The following is a 19,225-nucleotide window of genomic DNA, read 5'->3' as shown; positions in this document are numbered from 1 at the left end:
ACCTCAGCCTCCCAAGTTGCTGGGATTACAGGTGCTCACCACCTTGCCAGGTTTTCCTAATATATTTTTAATGTCTAATTTTCATACTTACTACTATCTAAAATAATTTATTAAATGATTTTACCACATAGGTTGAGTAATAATTTCCCTTTTTTTCTAATATGATTCAATGTAGCTTTCCCCCCTATATCTTCTAATTTTGTTTGAAGGGAGGATATTTGAATGACTGTTTTGTAACACCAGACAAATCCACAAAAAATTGGTAATGTTTATCAGTTAAAAAAATGATTGTAATTGGCAGAAACATTTGTATAAGAAAATTGTATACATTTTTTTTAAAAAGAGAAAGACCCTAGGAACTTAGCACCTAAAAAAACTTGGCTGGGGTTGTGTCTCAGTGGTTGTGCCCTGGATTCTGTCCCTGGTACCAAAATAAAACAGTAACAACAACAACAAAAAAAACAACAAATGAGTATGAGAATGAGATTATCTTCTCTTCTCTGATGCTAGGGATCAAACCTAGTGCCTCACATATGCTAGGCAAGCGCTCTATTGCTGAACTATTTACCCCAATTCCTTGATTTTATTAAGAATGTTTTTTTTTTTTTTTTCCCTGATTTCTTTTTTCTTTTTCCTTACTATAAAGGAGAATGATGATGATGACAATGATGATTTTGGTACCGGGGAGTTGCTTAGGGCATCACTAAGTATGAGGATTATTTTAAAGATAAAACTGATATTATAAATTACAAATTATGAGAGGGTATGGGGTTATGACTCAGCTGTAGAGCGCTCGCCTAGCACGCACATGTGAGGGGCCCTGGGTTCGATCCTCAGCACCACATAAAAATAAAGAAATAAAATAAAGGTATTGTGTCCAACTATAAAAATAAAATACTTAAAAAATAAATAAATAAAATAAATTATGAGACTGGGGCTAGGGTTATAGCTTGGTAGAGTGCTTGTCTCACACATGTGAAGCATTGAGTTCAATCCTTGGCAGCACATAAAAATAAATAAAAAAGATAAATAAAATAAATTATGAGACTAAATATGTACATGTGTGAAAAATCTCATTTACATTATTAAATTTTGACCTGTCCAGCATTAATAATTACTGTGTTTAATACCAAGCAGGGCAGGGCAGACCACACACTTTAACAATACAAAATGATTTAAGTACAACTGGCTAGGGAGTAGTTCAGAGATTTTAAAGTAGCTTAGAAAAAAGTAATAAAAGCCTCATAGAGATTTCTGAAGTGGGTACATTCTTCTCTCTCTCTTTTTTGTTTTTGTTTTTCTTTTGTTTTGGTACCAGGGATTGAAAAGAGCCTTGTTAAATTGCTGAGGCCAACTTTGAACTTTCAATCCTTCTGCCTTAGCCTCCTGAGCCACTGGGATTGTAGGCATGCACCACCATGCCTAGCAGTCATTCTCAGTGTTTTTTATTCCAGTTTTTGCCGTTCTGCCATATCATATGACATACCTGCAATGGTGTGCTCTTTTCATTCATTTGAAAAAGTGGCTTAGCCAGGCTCAGTGGCATATAACCTTTAATCCCAGCTCTCCAGTAGGCTGAGGCAGGAGGATCATAAGTTCTAGGCCAGTCCAAATAACCTAGCCAGATCTTATCTCAAAATAAAAAGGGCTGGGGATCTAGCTCAGTGATTAAGCATCCCTGGTACAGAAGGAAAGAAGGAAGGGGTTAGGGGAGGAAGAAAGAAAACAAAGGAAGGATGAATGGATTATACATGAATGTGGATTAGATGGGGAATAATGACTTACTTGATAAGGTACAATGTGGAGATTGATACATGGTGATTTTTTTCTTGTTCTTTTTCAGTGTTCCATTGGCAAGCTACAATAATGGGGCCAGTAAGTATTGAGATTAATTTCAGAATAAATAGTTTATGTAATTTATTCCTTTTAATTCCGCTTTTCTTTATCATTAACAGAATGACAGTCCCTATCAGGGTGGAGTATTTTTCTTGACAATTCATTTCCCAACAGATTATCCCTTCAAACCACCTAAGGTAATTGGGATATGATAATTATTTTTAATGTGCTCTGTGTGATACTATTAAACAAATTTACAAAAAATTTCCTTTTTCTATAGGTTGCATTTACAACAAGAATTTATCATCCAAATATTAACAGTAATGGCAGCATTTGTCTCGATATTCTACGGTCACAGTGGTCTCCAGCACTAACTATTTCAAAAGGTAATGGAATGGATATTTGATACCAAGCTAAACACTTTTTTTTTTTTCCCTTAAGACGATCCATTTTGGGGCCTAGGGTTGTGGCTCAATGGTAGAGCACTCACCTTGCAGGTACGAGGCCCTGGGTTCTATCTATAGCATCACATACAAATAAACAAATAAATAAAACAAAGGTATTGTGTCTAACTACAATTAAAAAATAAATTTTTTTAAAAAAGATTATCTATTTTTGAAGAGATTACTCATTCTTTTTTGGCAGGGTGTGGTAACCAGGAATTGAACTCAGGGGTCACATCCCCAGCCCTATCTTGTATTTTATTTAGAGACAGGTCTCACTGAGTTCCTTAGGACCTCACTACATTGCTGAGTCTGACTTTGAACTCATGAACCTCCTGCCTCCACCTCCTAAACTGCTGGGATTATAGGCATGGGACACCATGCCCAGCTCATATTCCTTTTAAAAGGAACAATCTCCCTTAGTCTGAAATAGACATCATGACAATGGGAAAGGGTTGGGGCTTTGAGCCTAAATATTCCTTGGTATGGTAACTAGTCTGTTGATTATGTTATTTTGGATTAGGTTGGCTGAGCATAGTAGTGTATGCCTATAATCTCAACAATTTGAGAGACTAAAACAGGAGGAATGCAAGTTCAAGGCCAGCTTCAACAATTTATAAAGGCCCTAAGCAACCTCACAAGACCTGCTCAAAATAAAAAAAGGGCTGAAGATATAGCTCAGTGGTAAATTGCCCTTGTGTTCAATCCCCAGTATCCCATCCCCAATAAAAAAGGAAAAAACAAATAGCTCTTTAGAAGAATAGCATTACTTGTGCTATAAATACAGTACACAGGCATTAGATGGGGGTGGAGGGGGGCTGTGTTGGTTCTGGGGATTGAACCCAGGGGCACTTAACCCCTGAGCCACATCCCCAGCCCTTTTTAAATATTTTTATTTAGAGACAGGGTCTCACTGAGTTACTTAGAGCCTCACTAAATAGCTGAGGCTGGCTTTGAACCTGTGGTCCTCCTGCGTCAGCCTCCTAAGCCACTGGGATTATAGGCATGCGCTACTGCACCCAGCTGGATACTAGATTTTTGAAGAGCCAGATGTAGGTAAATTGGTGTAGAGACTGTTTAAGATTTCACCCAATATTATTTTTAGGAACAGATTCATCCTCTTAAGATGATCAATTTAGCATAAATATTTTTGGACTGTAGGTGTCATTTAGTAGTAGAGTGATTACCTAACGTGCACAAGGGTCTGGGTTTGATCCTCCAGCACTGCCTTCCCCCTTCCAATTTTTTTTTTCCCTCTGAACATTCCAATGATGATTAGTATAGCTCTATGTGTGTTTGAAAATATGTTTTTTAAAAAAAGTTAATTGCTAAATTTGTAATGAAAGACCAGTAGTTCTACTAAATCATTACATGAGTAAATTAGGGATTTATTTTATTTTTATTTTTGGTACTAATGAACTGGTGAGATAGGTAATGAGAATTGTTTTAAATGTTAATTTGAATATTTGCATCCCCCCAATATTATCCCTAAATGAAATTAAAAGTGGATTAAAAACTAAACTATAGCCAGGCGTGGCAGTGTATGCCTATAATCCTAGTGATTCTGGAGGCTGAGGCAGGAGTTCAAAGCCAGCCTCAACAAAATTGAGGCACTAAGCAACTCATTGAGACCTGGTCTCTAAATAAAATACAAACTAGGGCTGGGGATGTCACTCAATGGTAATGTGCCCTTGAGTTCAATCCCAGTACCCCTGCACCATCCCATAAAGGGAAGATTTGTCAGATCTCAACTTTCTTTTGGGCGGGGGGCTATTACAGATTGAACCCAGGAGTGCTTAACCACTGAGCTACATCACCAGGCTTTTTATTTTTAATTTTGAGATAAAGTCTTGCTAGATTGCTTAGGGCTGGGTTGCTGAGGCTGGCTTTGAAATTGCAGTCCTCCTGCCTTGGCCTCCTGAGTCACTGGGATAACAGGTGAGAGTGTGCACCCGGCCCTAGATCTCAATTATCTAATATGAAAAGTGTTGAAAAAAAGAAAATGAAAGAGTTAAAAGAAAAAAGAAATGAAAATCAAATGGGTTAATTTTTAAAATGTGAAGAACTTAATAAGAGGAAAAAAAAATATCTCACCATGTGCAATTGCACACAGCTGTATGTAATTCTAGCAGTTTGGGATGTTGAGGTAGAAGGATTGAAAGCCCAGTCTAGGCAACTCAGTGAGACTCTTGTCTCAAAATAAAAAATAAAAAGGGCTGGGATTATAGTTCAGTGTTAAGGGCCTCTGGATTCAATCTCCAGTACCAGAGAAAATAAAATTTACCATTTCTTTAGTGAATTTGTCTTCCGTAGAGTGCCCCTGGGTTCAACCCTCAGCACTGCAAAAACAGACAAACCAACCCAATCAAACCCAAACAACCCCAGTCCCGATAGACAAATGCACAAAAAAGAACCAAAGAATAATGAAACTTAAAAAAAAAATTTTTTTAGTCGTAGATAGACATAATACCTTTATTTTTATGTGCTGCTGAGGATCAAACCCAGTGCCTCATACGTGCTAAGCAAGTGCTCTGCCACTTGCTCATATAACCCCAGCCCAACTTAAAATTTTTAAGTTCCCATTTTTTTCGCTTACATATGCTAAGCCAACACTGTACCACTGAGATATATCCTGAGCCCGCTCTTCACCAGTAAACCATTTCACCAGCATCTTCCCTCTCTTTTAGTGATAATGAGGATTGAACCCAGGGACACTTTACCACTGAGCTTCATTCCTTATTTAGAGACAGGTCTCACTAAGTTGGGAAGCTGGGCTTGAACTTGGAATCTTCCTGAAATTTTAAATAGGGGCTGAGGAAGTAGCTCAGTGAAACAGGGCCCCTAGGTTAAATTCCAGGAACCCATCCTCCCACACACAGACTAAATGCTGATGATGTACATTGTAATGAGTACTATATACAGTAGAAGGGTAGATTGTACACTGTTACATGTTAAGAGACTTTCATTCCCCTAATCCAGTAATTACAACAATAGCAAATGTTTAAAAAAGCTTTGTATTGAAGTACATTTGTGACAGTGATATGGTTTGGTTTGGTTTGGTTTGGTACCTGGGATTGAACCCAGGGGTGTTTAACCACTGAGCCACATCCTCAGCCCCCCCCCCCCCTTTTTTTTGTATTTTATTTAGAGACAGGGTCTCACTGAGTTGATGAGGGACTTGCCAAGTTGCTGAGACTGGCTTTGAACTTGCCATCCTCCTGCCTCAGCCTTCCAAGCCCCTGGGATTTCAGTTGTCTGCCATGGTACCTGGCTGACAGCGATGTTATTTCTGAAAATTGGAGATTATATACAGGTGCAGTAGTAGAGGAAGAAATAAAATAAGTTCTAGCACATTTAAGAGTACTGATCAATTATAGCCTGGTATGCTGGTGCGCATCTGTAATCCCAGCTGCTTGGGTGGTTGATGCAGGAAGTTCACAAGTTCGATGCCAGCTTGGGCAACATAGAAAGTCCCTATCTAAAAAACAAAATGAAAGGCTGGGTTTGTAACTTTTAAATAGGGGCTGAGTGCTTGCCTTCCATATGAGAGGCACTGGGTTCAATTCCTAGTGCTGAAAAAAAAAAAGCCTTTAAAAAGTTATGACACTAGCCAGGCAGTGGTGTGTGCCTGTAATCCCAGCATCTTTGAAGGCTTAGGCAGAAGGATCACAAATTCAATGCCAGTCTCAGCAACTTAGTTGAAATCCTGTCTCAAAATAGACTAGGAAAAGATAAATAAAATAAATACTGGGAGTGTAGCTTAGAGGTAGAACATTATTGGTACCCAATCCTTAATATGCTCCCCCAAAAAAGTATGGCACGTAAAGTCATTAGTATAATGTTTGCCTAACATGCATACAGTTCTGTGTTTGATTCCCATCAACCCCTCTCTGAAAATAAATAAAGTTATTGAAATGGAAAAATACGGTGTGGAAAAAACCAGAAAAGGGCCAGACACAGTGGCTCAGGAGGCTGAGACAGGAGGATCCGCCAAGTTCAAAGCCAGCCTCAGCAAAAAGCAAGGTTCTAAATGACTCAGTTAAGACAGTTAAGACCCTATCTCTAAATAAAATACAAAAATAGGGCTGGGGATGTGGCTTAGTGGTTGAGTACCCCTGAGTTGAATTTCCAGTATCCCCCCCAAAATGGGGAAAATTTGTATACTTTGAGTTATATTAAAAAGTTTTAAGGGCTGGGGTTGTAGCTCAGTGACAGAGCACTTGCCTTGCACATGCTAGGGTTCAATCCTTAGCACCATATACAAATTAAATAAAGGCTTTCTGTCCATCTACAACTATAAAAAATTTTTTTATAAAGTTTTAAATAGTTAGAAATAAGGCAGTCCAAGTTTTTGCATTTGGTATTAAATTTGATATATGAAAAGTTTTTTTATGTCTACTTAAAATTACCATTTCTGCAGGGCACAATGGAGCATTCCTGTAATCCCTGCTATGTGGTTGAGTCAGAGGAGTGAAAGTTTGAGACTAGCCTGGGCAGTTTATTAAGACCTTGTATCAGTGGTAGAGGGACAGTACCAGAAAAAATTAAAATTTACCCTCCTTTCCTTCCTTCCTCCCTCCCTTCCTTCCTCCCTTCCTTCCTTAAGTTGTACATGAACAAAATACCATTACTTTATTTATTTTTATGTGGTGCTGAGGAATGATCCCAGTGCCTGACGTGTGCTAGGAAACGCTCTACCACTGAGCTACTATCCAAGCCCCAAATATAACATTTCTTCAGTGAATCTAGTCAAGAGGCATGGTGGTGTACACCTAGAATCCCAGCAACTCTTGGAGACTGAGGCAGGAGGATCCCAAGTTGGAGGCCAGCCTCAGCAATTAGCAAAACACCATCTTAAAATAAAAAATGTTTAAAATGGGGTGGGGGTGTAGCAATGTGGAAGTCCCCTGGGTTGAAGCCCTAGCACAATGAAAAGAACATAGATTCTGAGTCAAATTGCATATTGCAGTGCTACCTCTTATTGAATGAAACTTGAGACATAGAATTCGGTGTTTCAGGTTTTTTATCTGTAGAATAGGGATGCTTAATAGGTTTTTTCATTGTTATTATAAAGATTAAAGAAACAAAAGTATAGTCAACTCTTTCCTTATAAACACTTCAAAAGTGGGACAAAAGCACAGTTGTCACAGTATTAGAAGTTTGTTATGTTATAACTTGAATATTAAGATTTGTATATTCTTAAAATTAATTCTTTAAAGGAAACCAAAACTCTACAGCATTAAATTAAAATTTCTGGAGTCTTTAATAAAAATAGAAACAAAAAAACCCAGAGAACCACATTTTTCTTCATATTTTTATTTTATTTTTGGTGCTGGAGATTGAACCAGGGGCATTCTAACCCTTCTTTTTTTTTTTTTTTTAGTTTTAGGTGGACACAATATATTTTATTTTTATGTGGTGCTGAGAATCAAACCCAGTGCCTCACACATGCTAGATGAGCACACTACCACTTGAGCCACATCCCCAGCCCCTCCCCCCTTTTAAAAATGCTTTTTTTAGTTATAGATGGACACAATATCTTTATTATTCTTTTTTTATTTTATTTGTTTATTTTTACGTGGTGCTGGGGACCGAACCCAGAGCCTCACGCATGCAAAGCAAGTGCTCTACCACTGAGCTACAACCCAGCCCCTCCAGCCCTTTTTATATTTTATTTTGGGACAGGGTCTTGCTAAGTTGCTGAGGCTGGCTTTATTTAACTCGTGAACCTCTTGCCTCGACCTCCTGAGCCACTGAGAGAAATCTACATTTTTATGAGTTGTGAATTAAATAGTTTTTTTTCAGAGAAGTGGGCTTTTCTTTCAATTCAAGGGCTATTTGAGAAAGTGTTTATTATGTGTTTTTGTCATTGTCTAACCCGGTGAAGTTTCTATTGGTTGCTCTTTCTTTGCTAAAGAGCAGTAGAGATATAAATCTAATAATGGAACCAAGAGAGGTAGAATTGTGTGCAGTGTGTGTATGTTTGAGGGGTTAGCTAGATATCTAAAATAGTTGCCATCATTTTTTTTATCCCTTCCCTTTTTCATGTCTAATGTTGATTCCTCCCACCACCACCCCTCAAGCCCCACTATTGTAAATTATAAGGACTGTTAGAAGTTTATTTAACTGATATTCTATCTGGATAGGTATCTCTTAAGATAATTGTAGTGCCATCATGTTGAATATGTCACCTATCATAGATTTTAATGTTTCATTGAGCCCTTTCCATAAATTGAATGTGTGTTCAAGTATTTCTGTGAAAGGCCTTAATCCTGTGTGTGATAATAATTGTCCTTTAACATATGCTTCCCCTCCTTCCACCCCATTGCTGGGAATTGAACCCACGGGTGCTCTACCGCTGAGTTACACTTCCAGTCCTTTATATTTCACATTTTGAAACTGGATCTCACTGAGTTGTACAGGCTGACCTCAAACTTGCAATTCTCTCTCAGCCTTCTGAGTAGGTAGGATTTACAGGTATGTGCCACCATGCCTGGTTATGATCATTTTCAAGGACAATAATTTTGACCTCAAATACCCTTTTCTTTCCCCAAACTTTAGTGCAGGGGATTGAATGCAGGGTCTGACATATTAAGTATGCACTCTACCAATGAGCATATCCCCAGCTTCCCTCTACTTTCAAGATACATGTTCAGAACCTAAATATACAGAAAATGTATGTGTGTAAATATAAGTAAAAGTTTATTCATTATCAGTGAGGAACCTATGCAGGTTGTAGAAGTTATTTTTGTTTGGAAGAAGAAAATACAGAAGGTTATAAGCCAAAAATCAATTTTCCCTGAATTAAAGGAGCTAAGTGGTGTACTAAGAATCCTTTCATTAGGTCCAGATAATCACTATCCTGCTTCTCTTTCCTAGAAAGAAAGTCAGAAAAGCTACTTCTTTAAAATTCATCCTTTTAATTTTGTCTAGAAGAATAAGTAAAGGGCTGTGCATAATGGCATAAACTTTTAATCCCAGCCACCTGGAAGCAGAGGCAGAAGATAAATTCTAGGCCAGCTTGGGTAATGTAACAAGACCCTGTCTCAAAATAAAATAAAAAAGAAGGGGAAGGGGCTAGGACTAGCTCTGTGGTGGAGTTCTTGACTGGCATGTATAACCTTGGGTTTAATCTCTAGTATCATTGGAAAAAGAAGAAGAAGAAAAATTAAAGGGAATTTGTAACACATACTAATTTTGAAGTATGTCTGATTTTATGTGAAGAATCAGTGGTAGGGGCTGGGGTTGTGGCTCAGTAGAAGAGCACTTGCCTAGCATGTGCAAGGCCCTGGGTTTTGATTCTCAGCACTGCATATAAATAAATAAAATAAAGGTCCATTGATCAAAAAAGAAAGAAAAAAAAAAAAGAACCAGTGGTACTCTTGCTAATTTGATAGACCACTGAAATTTCTTCTTTTTATAGTCAACACTTTAATGAACATTCAAAAATCTATAACTCCCTTTTGTAATTTCCGGGAAATACATGCAGTCTTTCCAGATTCTATTAGAATGTGCCATGCTTGAAGAGGGCATTAGGTGATGGTACATGATGGGAAGAAAAGATGTTTTAGGACTACCATCTACCTGAATTGTACCCAACGGAAATGAAGAGTCAGAAAATATTCTTTCCTGATGTTTTTTTATTTGCTGTATAAGGCAAGGAAATAGCTTTTTTTTCAAATTACCAAACTGAACAATAAAAGGGGCATGTCAACTTTTTCTTTGTCTCTCAGAAGCCCTTGATCTCTGTAGAATAGATTGATAGGAAAATTAGTAAACCCTTTTCTTGTTGAATTTGGTGTTTGGGGAATAAAGTGTACTCAAAGTCATTGCGTCTTGGCACAGAATACTAGAGAGAAGTAAGATAAATTCTGATACCATCAGAATAAAAGAATTTGAATTTATTTCATTATATCAGAGACTACTTAATATTATCAGTAACCTGTTCCTTCCTTTTGCATTCAATAAGGAATGCATAAATTAATGACATATTTAAATAGAAGAAATTATACTGTTAAGGTTTATCTGATGCATCCCAGATTATCACTGAGGAAATAGATTAGATGAAATCTAAATCATTGCTGAAAAGAATTTAAGACTTTAGTAGAAGTATGTGTTGTATTTATATATGTGTGGCTATCCCCATTTGGTAGCAAATTGTTGCCTTCATGTTCTTGACTTGGACTAAATTGTTTTCAGTTAAAAATGAAACAAATCTGTTGGAGTTGTAGCTCAGTGGTAGAATGCTTGCCTGGCATGTGTGAGGCACTGGGTTTGATTTCCAATACTTATATATCTATACAAAGGTCCACTAACAACTAAAAAAAATATTTAAAAAAAAATCCAGTGTATCTGATAATGGTACCTACCATTGACAAAACAGTGATTGTTGAATTTCACAGTTGTCATTTTTGCTTAAGAGAATTCAGTAATGTGGTTGTCTTTGTAATTTTGAAAGCTGTATATTTTCTTGAATCTGGGCTTCTGAAAATTGAACTTCATTTGTTCTGACAAGTGTTCTTGGTCTAAGATTTGTGGAAGACCTATTTTGTTTAGTGATTTTTTTAAATTTGTTTTTCATTCTTCTTTTGGTGGTGCTGGGGATAGAACACAGGGCCTAGTACATGCTAGGCAAGTGCTGTACCACTGAGCTATACTCCCAGCTCAAGACCTGAGTTTTTAAATTTCATTCTAATCATTAACTCTGGGCCAGATTCTTTAGGAATTTAGGCATAAAAGCAGTCCTGTCTATGCTACTTACATCATGGGGTAATTGTGACACTGAATCAAAGGGGCCAGATACTCTTACCTGGGAGGCCAAGGTGTCTGTCATTCAACATAAATTTTCTGTTGTTTTAATTTGGGGAGGTGAGTACTAGGGATTGAACTCAGGGGCACTCAACCACTGAGCCACATCCCCAGCCCTATTTTGTATTTTATTTAGAGACAGAGTCTTACTGAGTTGCTTAGTGCCTCACTCTTGCTGAAGTTGGCTTTGAACTCACAATCACTGGGATTATAGGCGTGTGCTGTTGCACCCGGCCTTCATTTTAATTTTTTAATGACTGAATCAGACAGCTGTTTCAACTTAAAATCTCTGATTACTGGTAGTAATAGAAAGGGCCTGGCATAATGGTACACTCCTATAATCCTAGCAACTAGGGCGGCTGAGGCATTAGGATCACAAGTTCAAAGCCAGCCTCAGCCATTTAATGAGCCTCTGAGCAACTTAGTAAAACCTTGTCACAGAATAAAACAGGGCCAAAGATGTAGCTCAGTTGCAAAACAATCCTGGGTTCAATCCCCAACACTGAAGTTTCTAGTTACTGCATTATATATAGGTTCTGTTTTTGGTGTGGGGGGCAGTGTTATCAGTTGACCACTGAGTTACACTCCCAATCCCTAAATCGATTGTTAGAAGTTTTCTCTTGTGTTTTTTTCAACCCATCGCATGTGTTCTACCCCCTCCCCCCGCCCTCTTTTGGTACTAGGGACTGAACCGGGGGGCACTCAGTCACTGAGCTGTACCCCCAGCCCTTTCTTTCTCTTTAAGATATAGCTCACTATGTTGCCTAGGCTGTCCTTGAACTCAAAATCCTGCTTCAGCCTCTGGAGTAGGTTTACATGCATGGGCAACTGCACCTGGCTAGCTCTTTGCATTTATTCTCTATTAATTTTTCATATTTATATGTATATTTTTTTCTTCCTAGTACTCTTGTCCATCTGTTCTCTGTTGTGTGATCCCAATCCAGATGATCCTTTAGTGCCTGAGATTGCTCGGATCTACAAAACAGATAGAGAAAAGTAAGTATGCCTCTAGACGGAAAGCTATCATGGTGGGATGGAAATGTTTGTTTCAAATCTTTCTTGTCTAAGGACTGAACATATGCCAAATATCTTAAATGAAGTCTTAATATACTTTCCTGTGAACAAGAAAGAGGAGGGTTTGCACTAAGTATCATTATAAATAGATTATACTGATTTTATCTCTAGTTGTTTCATTTATCCTGTTTAGATAAACTTTTCTACAATACATTTTCCATCATCTTTACATCTCATGTTTGGTTTTTTTGGAGAACTTTTTAATATTTATTTTTTAGTTTTCGGCGGACACAACATCTTTGTTTGTATGTGGTGCTGATGATCGAACCCGGGACACATGCATGCCAGGCGAGCGTGCTACCGCTTGAGCCACATCCCCAGCCCTTATGTTTGGTTTTTGACATATAAAATAATTTGCATCAAGTTCCCATTTGTTTTGCATAGGTATTTGTAAATTAATGGGAAAGAAAATTGATGTTTCTACCTATCTAAAGGAAGAATAACAAATAACAAATTACCGCTACAGAATATGAAAGCCCCAAATTTCTTTTAAAACAAAACTTGAGGGCTGGGGTTGTAGTTCAGTGGTAGAGTACTTGCCTCCCACGTGTGAGGCCCTGGGTTCAATCCTCATCACCACATAAAAATAAACAAATAGAAATAAAAATTTTGTCCGTCTACAGCTAAAAAAAAAAAAGAATTTAAATGCTTTAGAATTGTATACTGTGAATTATTGAAGAGTGGTCAGAATATCAACAGATAGTGTTCTTCCTATTTTTGTTTTGTGTATTCATCAGTGGGATTGTAGGACGAACTAGATGGAAGCAGATGGATATTTTTCTTAAGTTAAAATATAAAGGATTGGCTGGGTATGATAGTACATGCTTATAATCAAGCAACTTGGGGAGGCTGAGGCAGGAGGATCAGAAGTTCGAGGATCAGCAATTTAGTGAGACCCTTTGCAACTTTTAGTAAGACCCTGTCTCAAAATAAAAAGGACTAGGGATGTTGCTCAGTGGTCAAGCAACTCTGGGTTCAATCTTCAGTACCAAAAAAGAAAAAGAGGAATACACACACACACACACACACACACACACACACACACACACATATAATTAAAGAATTATTTGAATTTTGATGGATTAGAGAGACATAGTATTTTGTGTTTTTTTTTTTTTTTTTTTTTTTTGATGGAGCTACATCGGGAATAGCTTTGATTCTTAGTTTTGTTTGTGTTTAGGTCCAAATAGAATTGTAGTGTTTTTGGCTGCATTCAGAATAAAATTAGGTTGTCCTTAATTTTTTTTTTAACTAGTCATTTTGCCTACTGCCTAGAATTGTGGCCATGAATGCTTACCAGAAGGCAGATCCTAAGTTATGTGGTAGTAATGTTTACCAGAACTTTTCTGCACCCCCCCCCCCACACACACACACACACACTGGATTGCTTGAGGGGACTTCCAGGAATTGAACTCAGGGATACTCAACCACTGAGGCACATCCCCAGTCCTGTTTTATGTTTTATTTAGAGACAGGATCTCACTGAGTTGCTTAGTGCCTCGCTCAGGCTGGCTTTGAACTGGTGATCCTTCTGTCTCAGCTTCCTGAGCTGCTGGGACTATAGGCATCCACCACCATGCTCAGTTTTGTTTGCTTTTTTGTTTTCAGATAGGTCTCCCTATGGTGCCTTAAACTCCTGGGCTCAAGCTGTCCTCTTGCCTCAGCCTTTGAGTAGCTGGGACTAAAGGCATTTGCCACCATTCCTAGCCTTGCTTATCTCTCTCTCTCTCTCTCTTTTTTAGTTGTTGATGTACCATTTATTTATTTGTTTGTTTATGTATGTATATGTGGTGCCGAGGATCGAACCCAGTGCCTCATACATGCTAGGCAAGTGCTCTGCCACTGAGCCACAACCCCAGCCCCACATCTCTCTTTTAGTATAAAATTACAAACTACTGGAATGTTTTCTGGAGTAGTAAGCCCATACATTTTGTCAAGCAAAGTTAAGTTCTTTCAGAACCAGTTATTTTATTGATATAAATTAAAGCATGATGTCAGTTTAATAACTGTTAGTATATGATTTGAAGAATCATATAATGTAGAATTCCAGTTTTTAAAACTTCAAATAAATGAATTAAAGAGAGTTGAAGGTCTTTCGTTGAAATAGGTCAATCAAGTTTACAAAAAGTACATGCCAGCAAATGCCAAAATTTAAGTAAAATTCTCCATAAGTATTATTTACAGAAAATTATGTGCATTTTATAGGTCTTTCCTATTACCATTGAGTAAAGGCTCATTATAAATTTGAGGTAGCCCAGTGTGATTGTACACACCTGTAATCCTAGCTACTTGGGAGGTTGAGGTAGGTGGATTGCAAATTTAAGGCCAGCCTCAGCAACTGAGACCCTGTTTCATAATAAAATAAAAAGGACTGGGGATGTAACTCAGTGATAGAGTATCCCTGGGTTCAGTTCCCAGTATCATCAAAAAGAAAAAATTAAGGTTAAAATAAGGTAGCTTTGCTAGAAGTTATTTCCCTCAAGTTATTAGATGGAATAATAAATAAAATCTGTTGCTTAATAACTGACTCCTCACCTATGTTAAGCCAAGCTTCTCTTTGTGTGTACAGGTACAACAGAATAGCTCGGGAATGGACTCAGAAGTATGCGATGTAATTAAAGAAATTATTGGATAACCTCTACAAATAAAGATAGGGGAACTCTGAAAGAGAAAGTCCTTTTGATTTCCATTTGACTGCTTTCTATGAGCCCACGCCTCATCTTCCCCTGTGCACATGTTTACCTGATACAGCAGTGCTGCGTGTTGTACATACTTGGAACAACAAACTAGAAATACTGTACTTCTGTACCAACATTGCCTCCTAGCAGAGAAGTGTGTGTGTGACAAGCCAATTCTCCAGGCGTAACCTAGATGTGAGACTAAAAAATTCTCCTTATTGACTTAAATTTGGATAACGACAAGGTGTGAGGAATGGTGGGTGGTACACGGTGTATGCTTGGATGGGGTAAAGCTCCACTGACCTGTAGGAGATTGTTTTTAAGTGGAATCCATTTAAACTCAAAACAGTTATGAAATGAAGAACATGAAGCTGTTTCTGTATTAATTTTATTCCGAAGGACCTACAACTTAGGTGAGAAGGTTATGACCAACTAGATTAAACTCTACCCACATCCTATATTTTAAGGTCTAAGTTTAACTGGTCAGCATTTAAATGGATTGGAGCTATTAGTATATAAAGTGTGATGGGCTTTGTTCCCAACTTCTTTTACATCTCCCTGTCCCTTCAACCTTCGTCCTGTCAGCCCCTTTCTCCATATTCTTTGGTTTGTATGTGGTTTCTCAGTTAATACATAGCTAATAGCTCTTATTTTTCTTATGTTTTTAACTGCTTAGGTCTTTTTGGATGTAAGGGTGAAAATTCATTTGATGGAAATACTTGTGTATATTTAAAGACCCAATTGCTCCTCTGGAGCTTGTACGTTCAAGAATGATTAATCTGTGTAATAAACTGATTACTACAGTCATTACATATAATTTTGTGTGAATAGGCTTTTTGATTTTAAGAACTTTGTCTAGCTGAGATTAGTGGTGGATTTTCCTTCTCTCCTGAAATGTTTTCATTGATAATGGTTGCATTTCAAAATCATGAAACAATTTCAGTTTACCTAGAAAAAAGGACATCTTGAGCAGTTTTATTGAACAAAGAGAAGCATAAGCTTAAAAGTGTTTTCATGAAACGTATGTGCAGCATTCCAGGAACATGACTGTTAAACTAAATAAGAAATTTGCTTTATTAATGAAACTAAGCTGCATTACCAAAACCTTGTGACATTCCCTTGGTACATAGGCCATAAAACACGAAGGCGATGCTATTTGGTAAGTTAATCCTCTGTGATTGTAATTTTAGAAGAGCAACTTTGACCAAACCTGAGCACAATCTTGTATTTGAGAGTCTACAAAATTACTTTGCACTAACATTTGTAGGATGTTCATCCAATTTTAAATTGTACTATATGTGGCTTTTTTAAGTCTTCCCTTGACTCTAGTAAAATGTAGTTTGAAACTTGTAAACAACTGTATCTGCCAGAAACATCATGTGTGTGAACTAGGCAAATTACATTCCTCAGCCCCCTTCTTTTCCTAATTTAAATGTAAACCAGGCCAGCCTGAAGGCCTTGAATGATGCTCTCTAGCCATCAGGTTCTTTAAATGCATCTTTACACTCTTGCACAAAAATTGAGGAATAAATGTCCACTGCTTTTGGTTTTAAACTTGGTCACCTTGTCTTATCTCTCAGTGTCACTTCTCCATCTTAGAAAGAACCTACCTGTGATACAACCTAAAACCCTCTTTAAGTTCTGCATCTTTGGATGCTGGCTGCTTGTAAGCATTTCAAGGGTGCTTATTAGCATCCTGAACCTTGCAGAAAAGGCTTAACTATTAATAGGTGTGGGAAAGGAGTGAGGATGGAATTCGAACCTAAAATCCTAAAATCACCTTATTTAGTACCATGGGCAGGTGGGAATTTGGTTGTGGTGTTTTTTTTTTTTTTTTTTTTTTTTTTGAGGAGGGTTGTGGGGGGTTTTTTTGTTTGTTTTTGTCCAGTTTTGGGGATCAGGCCCAGGGCCTTGCACACTTGGCATATGCTCGGAAAGTGCTCTGTCACTGAGCTACATCCCTAGCCTGATGAATTTATCAGTTTTTGACTTGCTATTAACTCTGCTGTTGACTGTGGGACAGCTGCATAGATCTTGAAAGCCTTCTTTATTTGCCTCTCATCTAGTGGTAAAAAGCAACCCGTTTATTACCACTTATTAGATCATAATGAGAATATTTTCACAAAGGTGCTGTAAAGTATTTTTGTGCTATATGAAAGCTGCCATCCTGGTGTGCAGGTGCCAGATTAAAGATTTGGATGGTCACAAACAACATTAAGCTCTTGAGTGAAATTTCATTTAGTCTTGCTCATTTGAGTATTATACACATTTGGTTCAGTCATGTGCATGTGCCTTGCCCAGAACGAAGGCCACCTTTGCCACTCTGAAAAAAAGTGTTACTCAGGGTGGTTCTCATCTAGGAGCATGTTGCTGTGTGGCTTTCTAAAGCTAGTTTGCAGCAACCTTGATTATCTTCAAGCAATAGTTACAAGGGAATGTTAGTGTATGGGTTTCCTTTTGTTTGCTTCTTTAATAACAGGTTGAAATACTTAGTCAAGTTAGAGTTGGATCAGTTCCTTTTGGTAAAACTAAATCATTTCAGATATTTGCATGCTGTTATTGGCCAGCAGTCAAAGGGAGCATTGTCCTGTTTGTTTTTCTTTCTTTGTAGTGGATATTCAACCCAGGGGTGCTTTGTTATTGAGCTACATTCCCAGTCTTTTTTTTTTTTTTTAATTTTTTTAGTATTTATTTTTCAGTTCTCGGCGGACACAACATCTTTATTTGTATGCAGTGCTGAGGATTGAACCCGGGCCGCACGCATGCCAGGCGAGCGTGCTACCGCTTGAGCCACATCCCCAGCCCCTCCCAGTCTTTTTTATTTTTCATTTTGAGACAAGTTCTCACTAAGTTGATGAGGCTGGCCTCAAACTTGTCTCCGTTAGCCTCGATATCCTGGATTATAGGCATGTGCCATCTTGCCTGGTTTGTCCTGCAGGTTTCTACACTTTGCCTAGAACAATGACTTGGAAGGGCTATAGGGATGGGAATGGTAGGAAATTCTGTAGAAAAGGAAAACTCGATGGTCAGAGAAGGGGACCTTTCTCTGCACTGACATAGCTAAAAAATAGAAGCTTTCCTTTTCCATTTCCACCTGCTGCAATATTCTACCTTCTAAGTCATTCCTCTTTGCCTCAACAAGTTACTTTGAAACCTAGCTAGGTTGTCAGGAGAAATGGAATACTGCTTTTTTTGGTACTAAGGATTGAATGGGGGCAGGAGGGACTTAACCACTGAGCTATATTACCCAGCCCTTTTTATTTTTTATTTTGAGATAGGGTCTCACAAAGTTGCTGCTTAGGGCCTTGCTAAATTGCTAAGGCTGGCTTTGAACTTCTGAGTGTCCTGCTTCAGCATCCCAAGCTGCTGGGATTTTAGGCCTGTGCCACTCTGCCCAACAAAAATGGGTTATTTCTAAAGTACAGTTAGAATGCTTATAAACATTGTCTGCAATTAAGGTGAAATGCTGGCTTTTTCTTGGTGTGCTCTGTAGTGCTCCTTAACATGCCGTGATGAGGTTTTAATAGAAGAAGTCTCTTGTTTCTGGTCTTTTGAATCAGGAATAGGCATCTTTATTACCCCTACAGCAAATTTTGTCACTAGTGTTAAGAATCCATCTTTGTGCTATGCACGTACTCAGATGAAAATTGGCTTCCTCTAAGTTCTCTTAACCTCACAGAAGTCTTCGTAAGCCTTTAACTGACACTGTAACTTTACTTAGCTGAAGCTGGTATAGTGGTACGTGTTAAGGGACCTCTTAATATTTCCAGATCGATTCCTGGGCTGAGCTTAGAAAAATAGGAAAACTGGCTGGGCACAGTGGAGTGTACCTGCAATTGCAGGTACTTGGGAGGCTGAGGCAATAGGATTGCAAATTTGAGGTCAGCCTGAGCAACTTATCAAGACCTGTCTTAAAATTTAAAAAAGATAATAATAAAAAGAGCTGAAGATATATATCAGTGGTAGAACATCACTAGGTTCAATCCCCAGTACTATAGGGGGAAAAAAATGAAAGAAATAGGGAAACTGTTCAGGAGATCATATTGTCAGGGTTAATATTCATGAAATAGTTCCCTTATATTTTTCTTAGTCAATATAAGTGGAAAGGTTTAGACTTACTTAAAGCCTTTAAGTCCTTTAGCCTGTTACCAACCAGCTTTTACTTTTTCTCAGTGACTGCTCTTGGGGTGGTTGAGGCCAGATCAGAAACAAATGACCAGTTTTATATTTTAAATATTTGTGGGGCTTTATCTGGTCAGAGGCACAATATAATCGGCCTCTTAGCAGATGTAAACTATAAAAGAGCTTGGGTTGTAGCTCAGTGGTAGAGCACACATATGAGGCGCTGGGTTTGATCCTCAGCACCATATAAAAATAACAAAGATA

At 38.0% G+C, this 19,225-nt stretch overlaps 1 protein-coding gene across 1 annotated transcript in view; it reads left to right on the top strand.

Annotated features, from left to right (window-relative positions):
• The window catches only part of Ube2d2 (ubiquitin conjugating enzyme E2 D2), a 60,870-nt gene extending 44,477 nt beyond the window's left edge, over positions 1-16,393 (top strand). Inside the window, exons 3-7 of the mRNA XM_076855981.2 lie at positions 1,844-1,875; positions 1,956-2,033; positions 2,117-2,222; positions 11,990-12,083; positions 14,731-16,393. Coding sequence (XP_076712096.1) covers positions 1,844-1,875; positions 1,956-2,033; positions 2,117-2,222; positions 11,990-12,083; positions 14,731-14,776 — 356 coding nt within the window. The 3' untranslated portion in view covers positions 14,777-16,393. The remainder of the gene's footprint in view (positions 1-1,843; positions 1,876-1,955; positions 2,034-2,116; positions 2,223-11,989; positions 12,084-14,730) is intronic.
• The last annotated feature ends 2,832 nt before the right edge of the window (positions 16,394-19,225 follow it).

This window comes from Callospermophilus lateralis, chromosome 5 (genome assembly GCF_048772815.1).
Source record: "Callospermophilus lateralis isolate mCalLat2 chromosome 5, mCalLat2.hap1, whole genome shotgun sequence".
In the NCBI taxonomy this organism is placed as follows: Eukaryota; Metazoa; Chordata; class Mammalia; order Rodentia; family Sciuridae; genus Callospermophilus; species Callospermophilus lateralis.
This window is presented reverse-complemented; position numbering and strand designations above follow the sequence as displayed.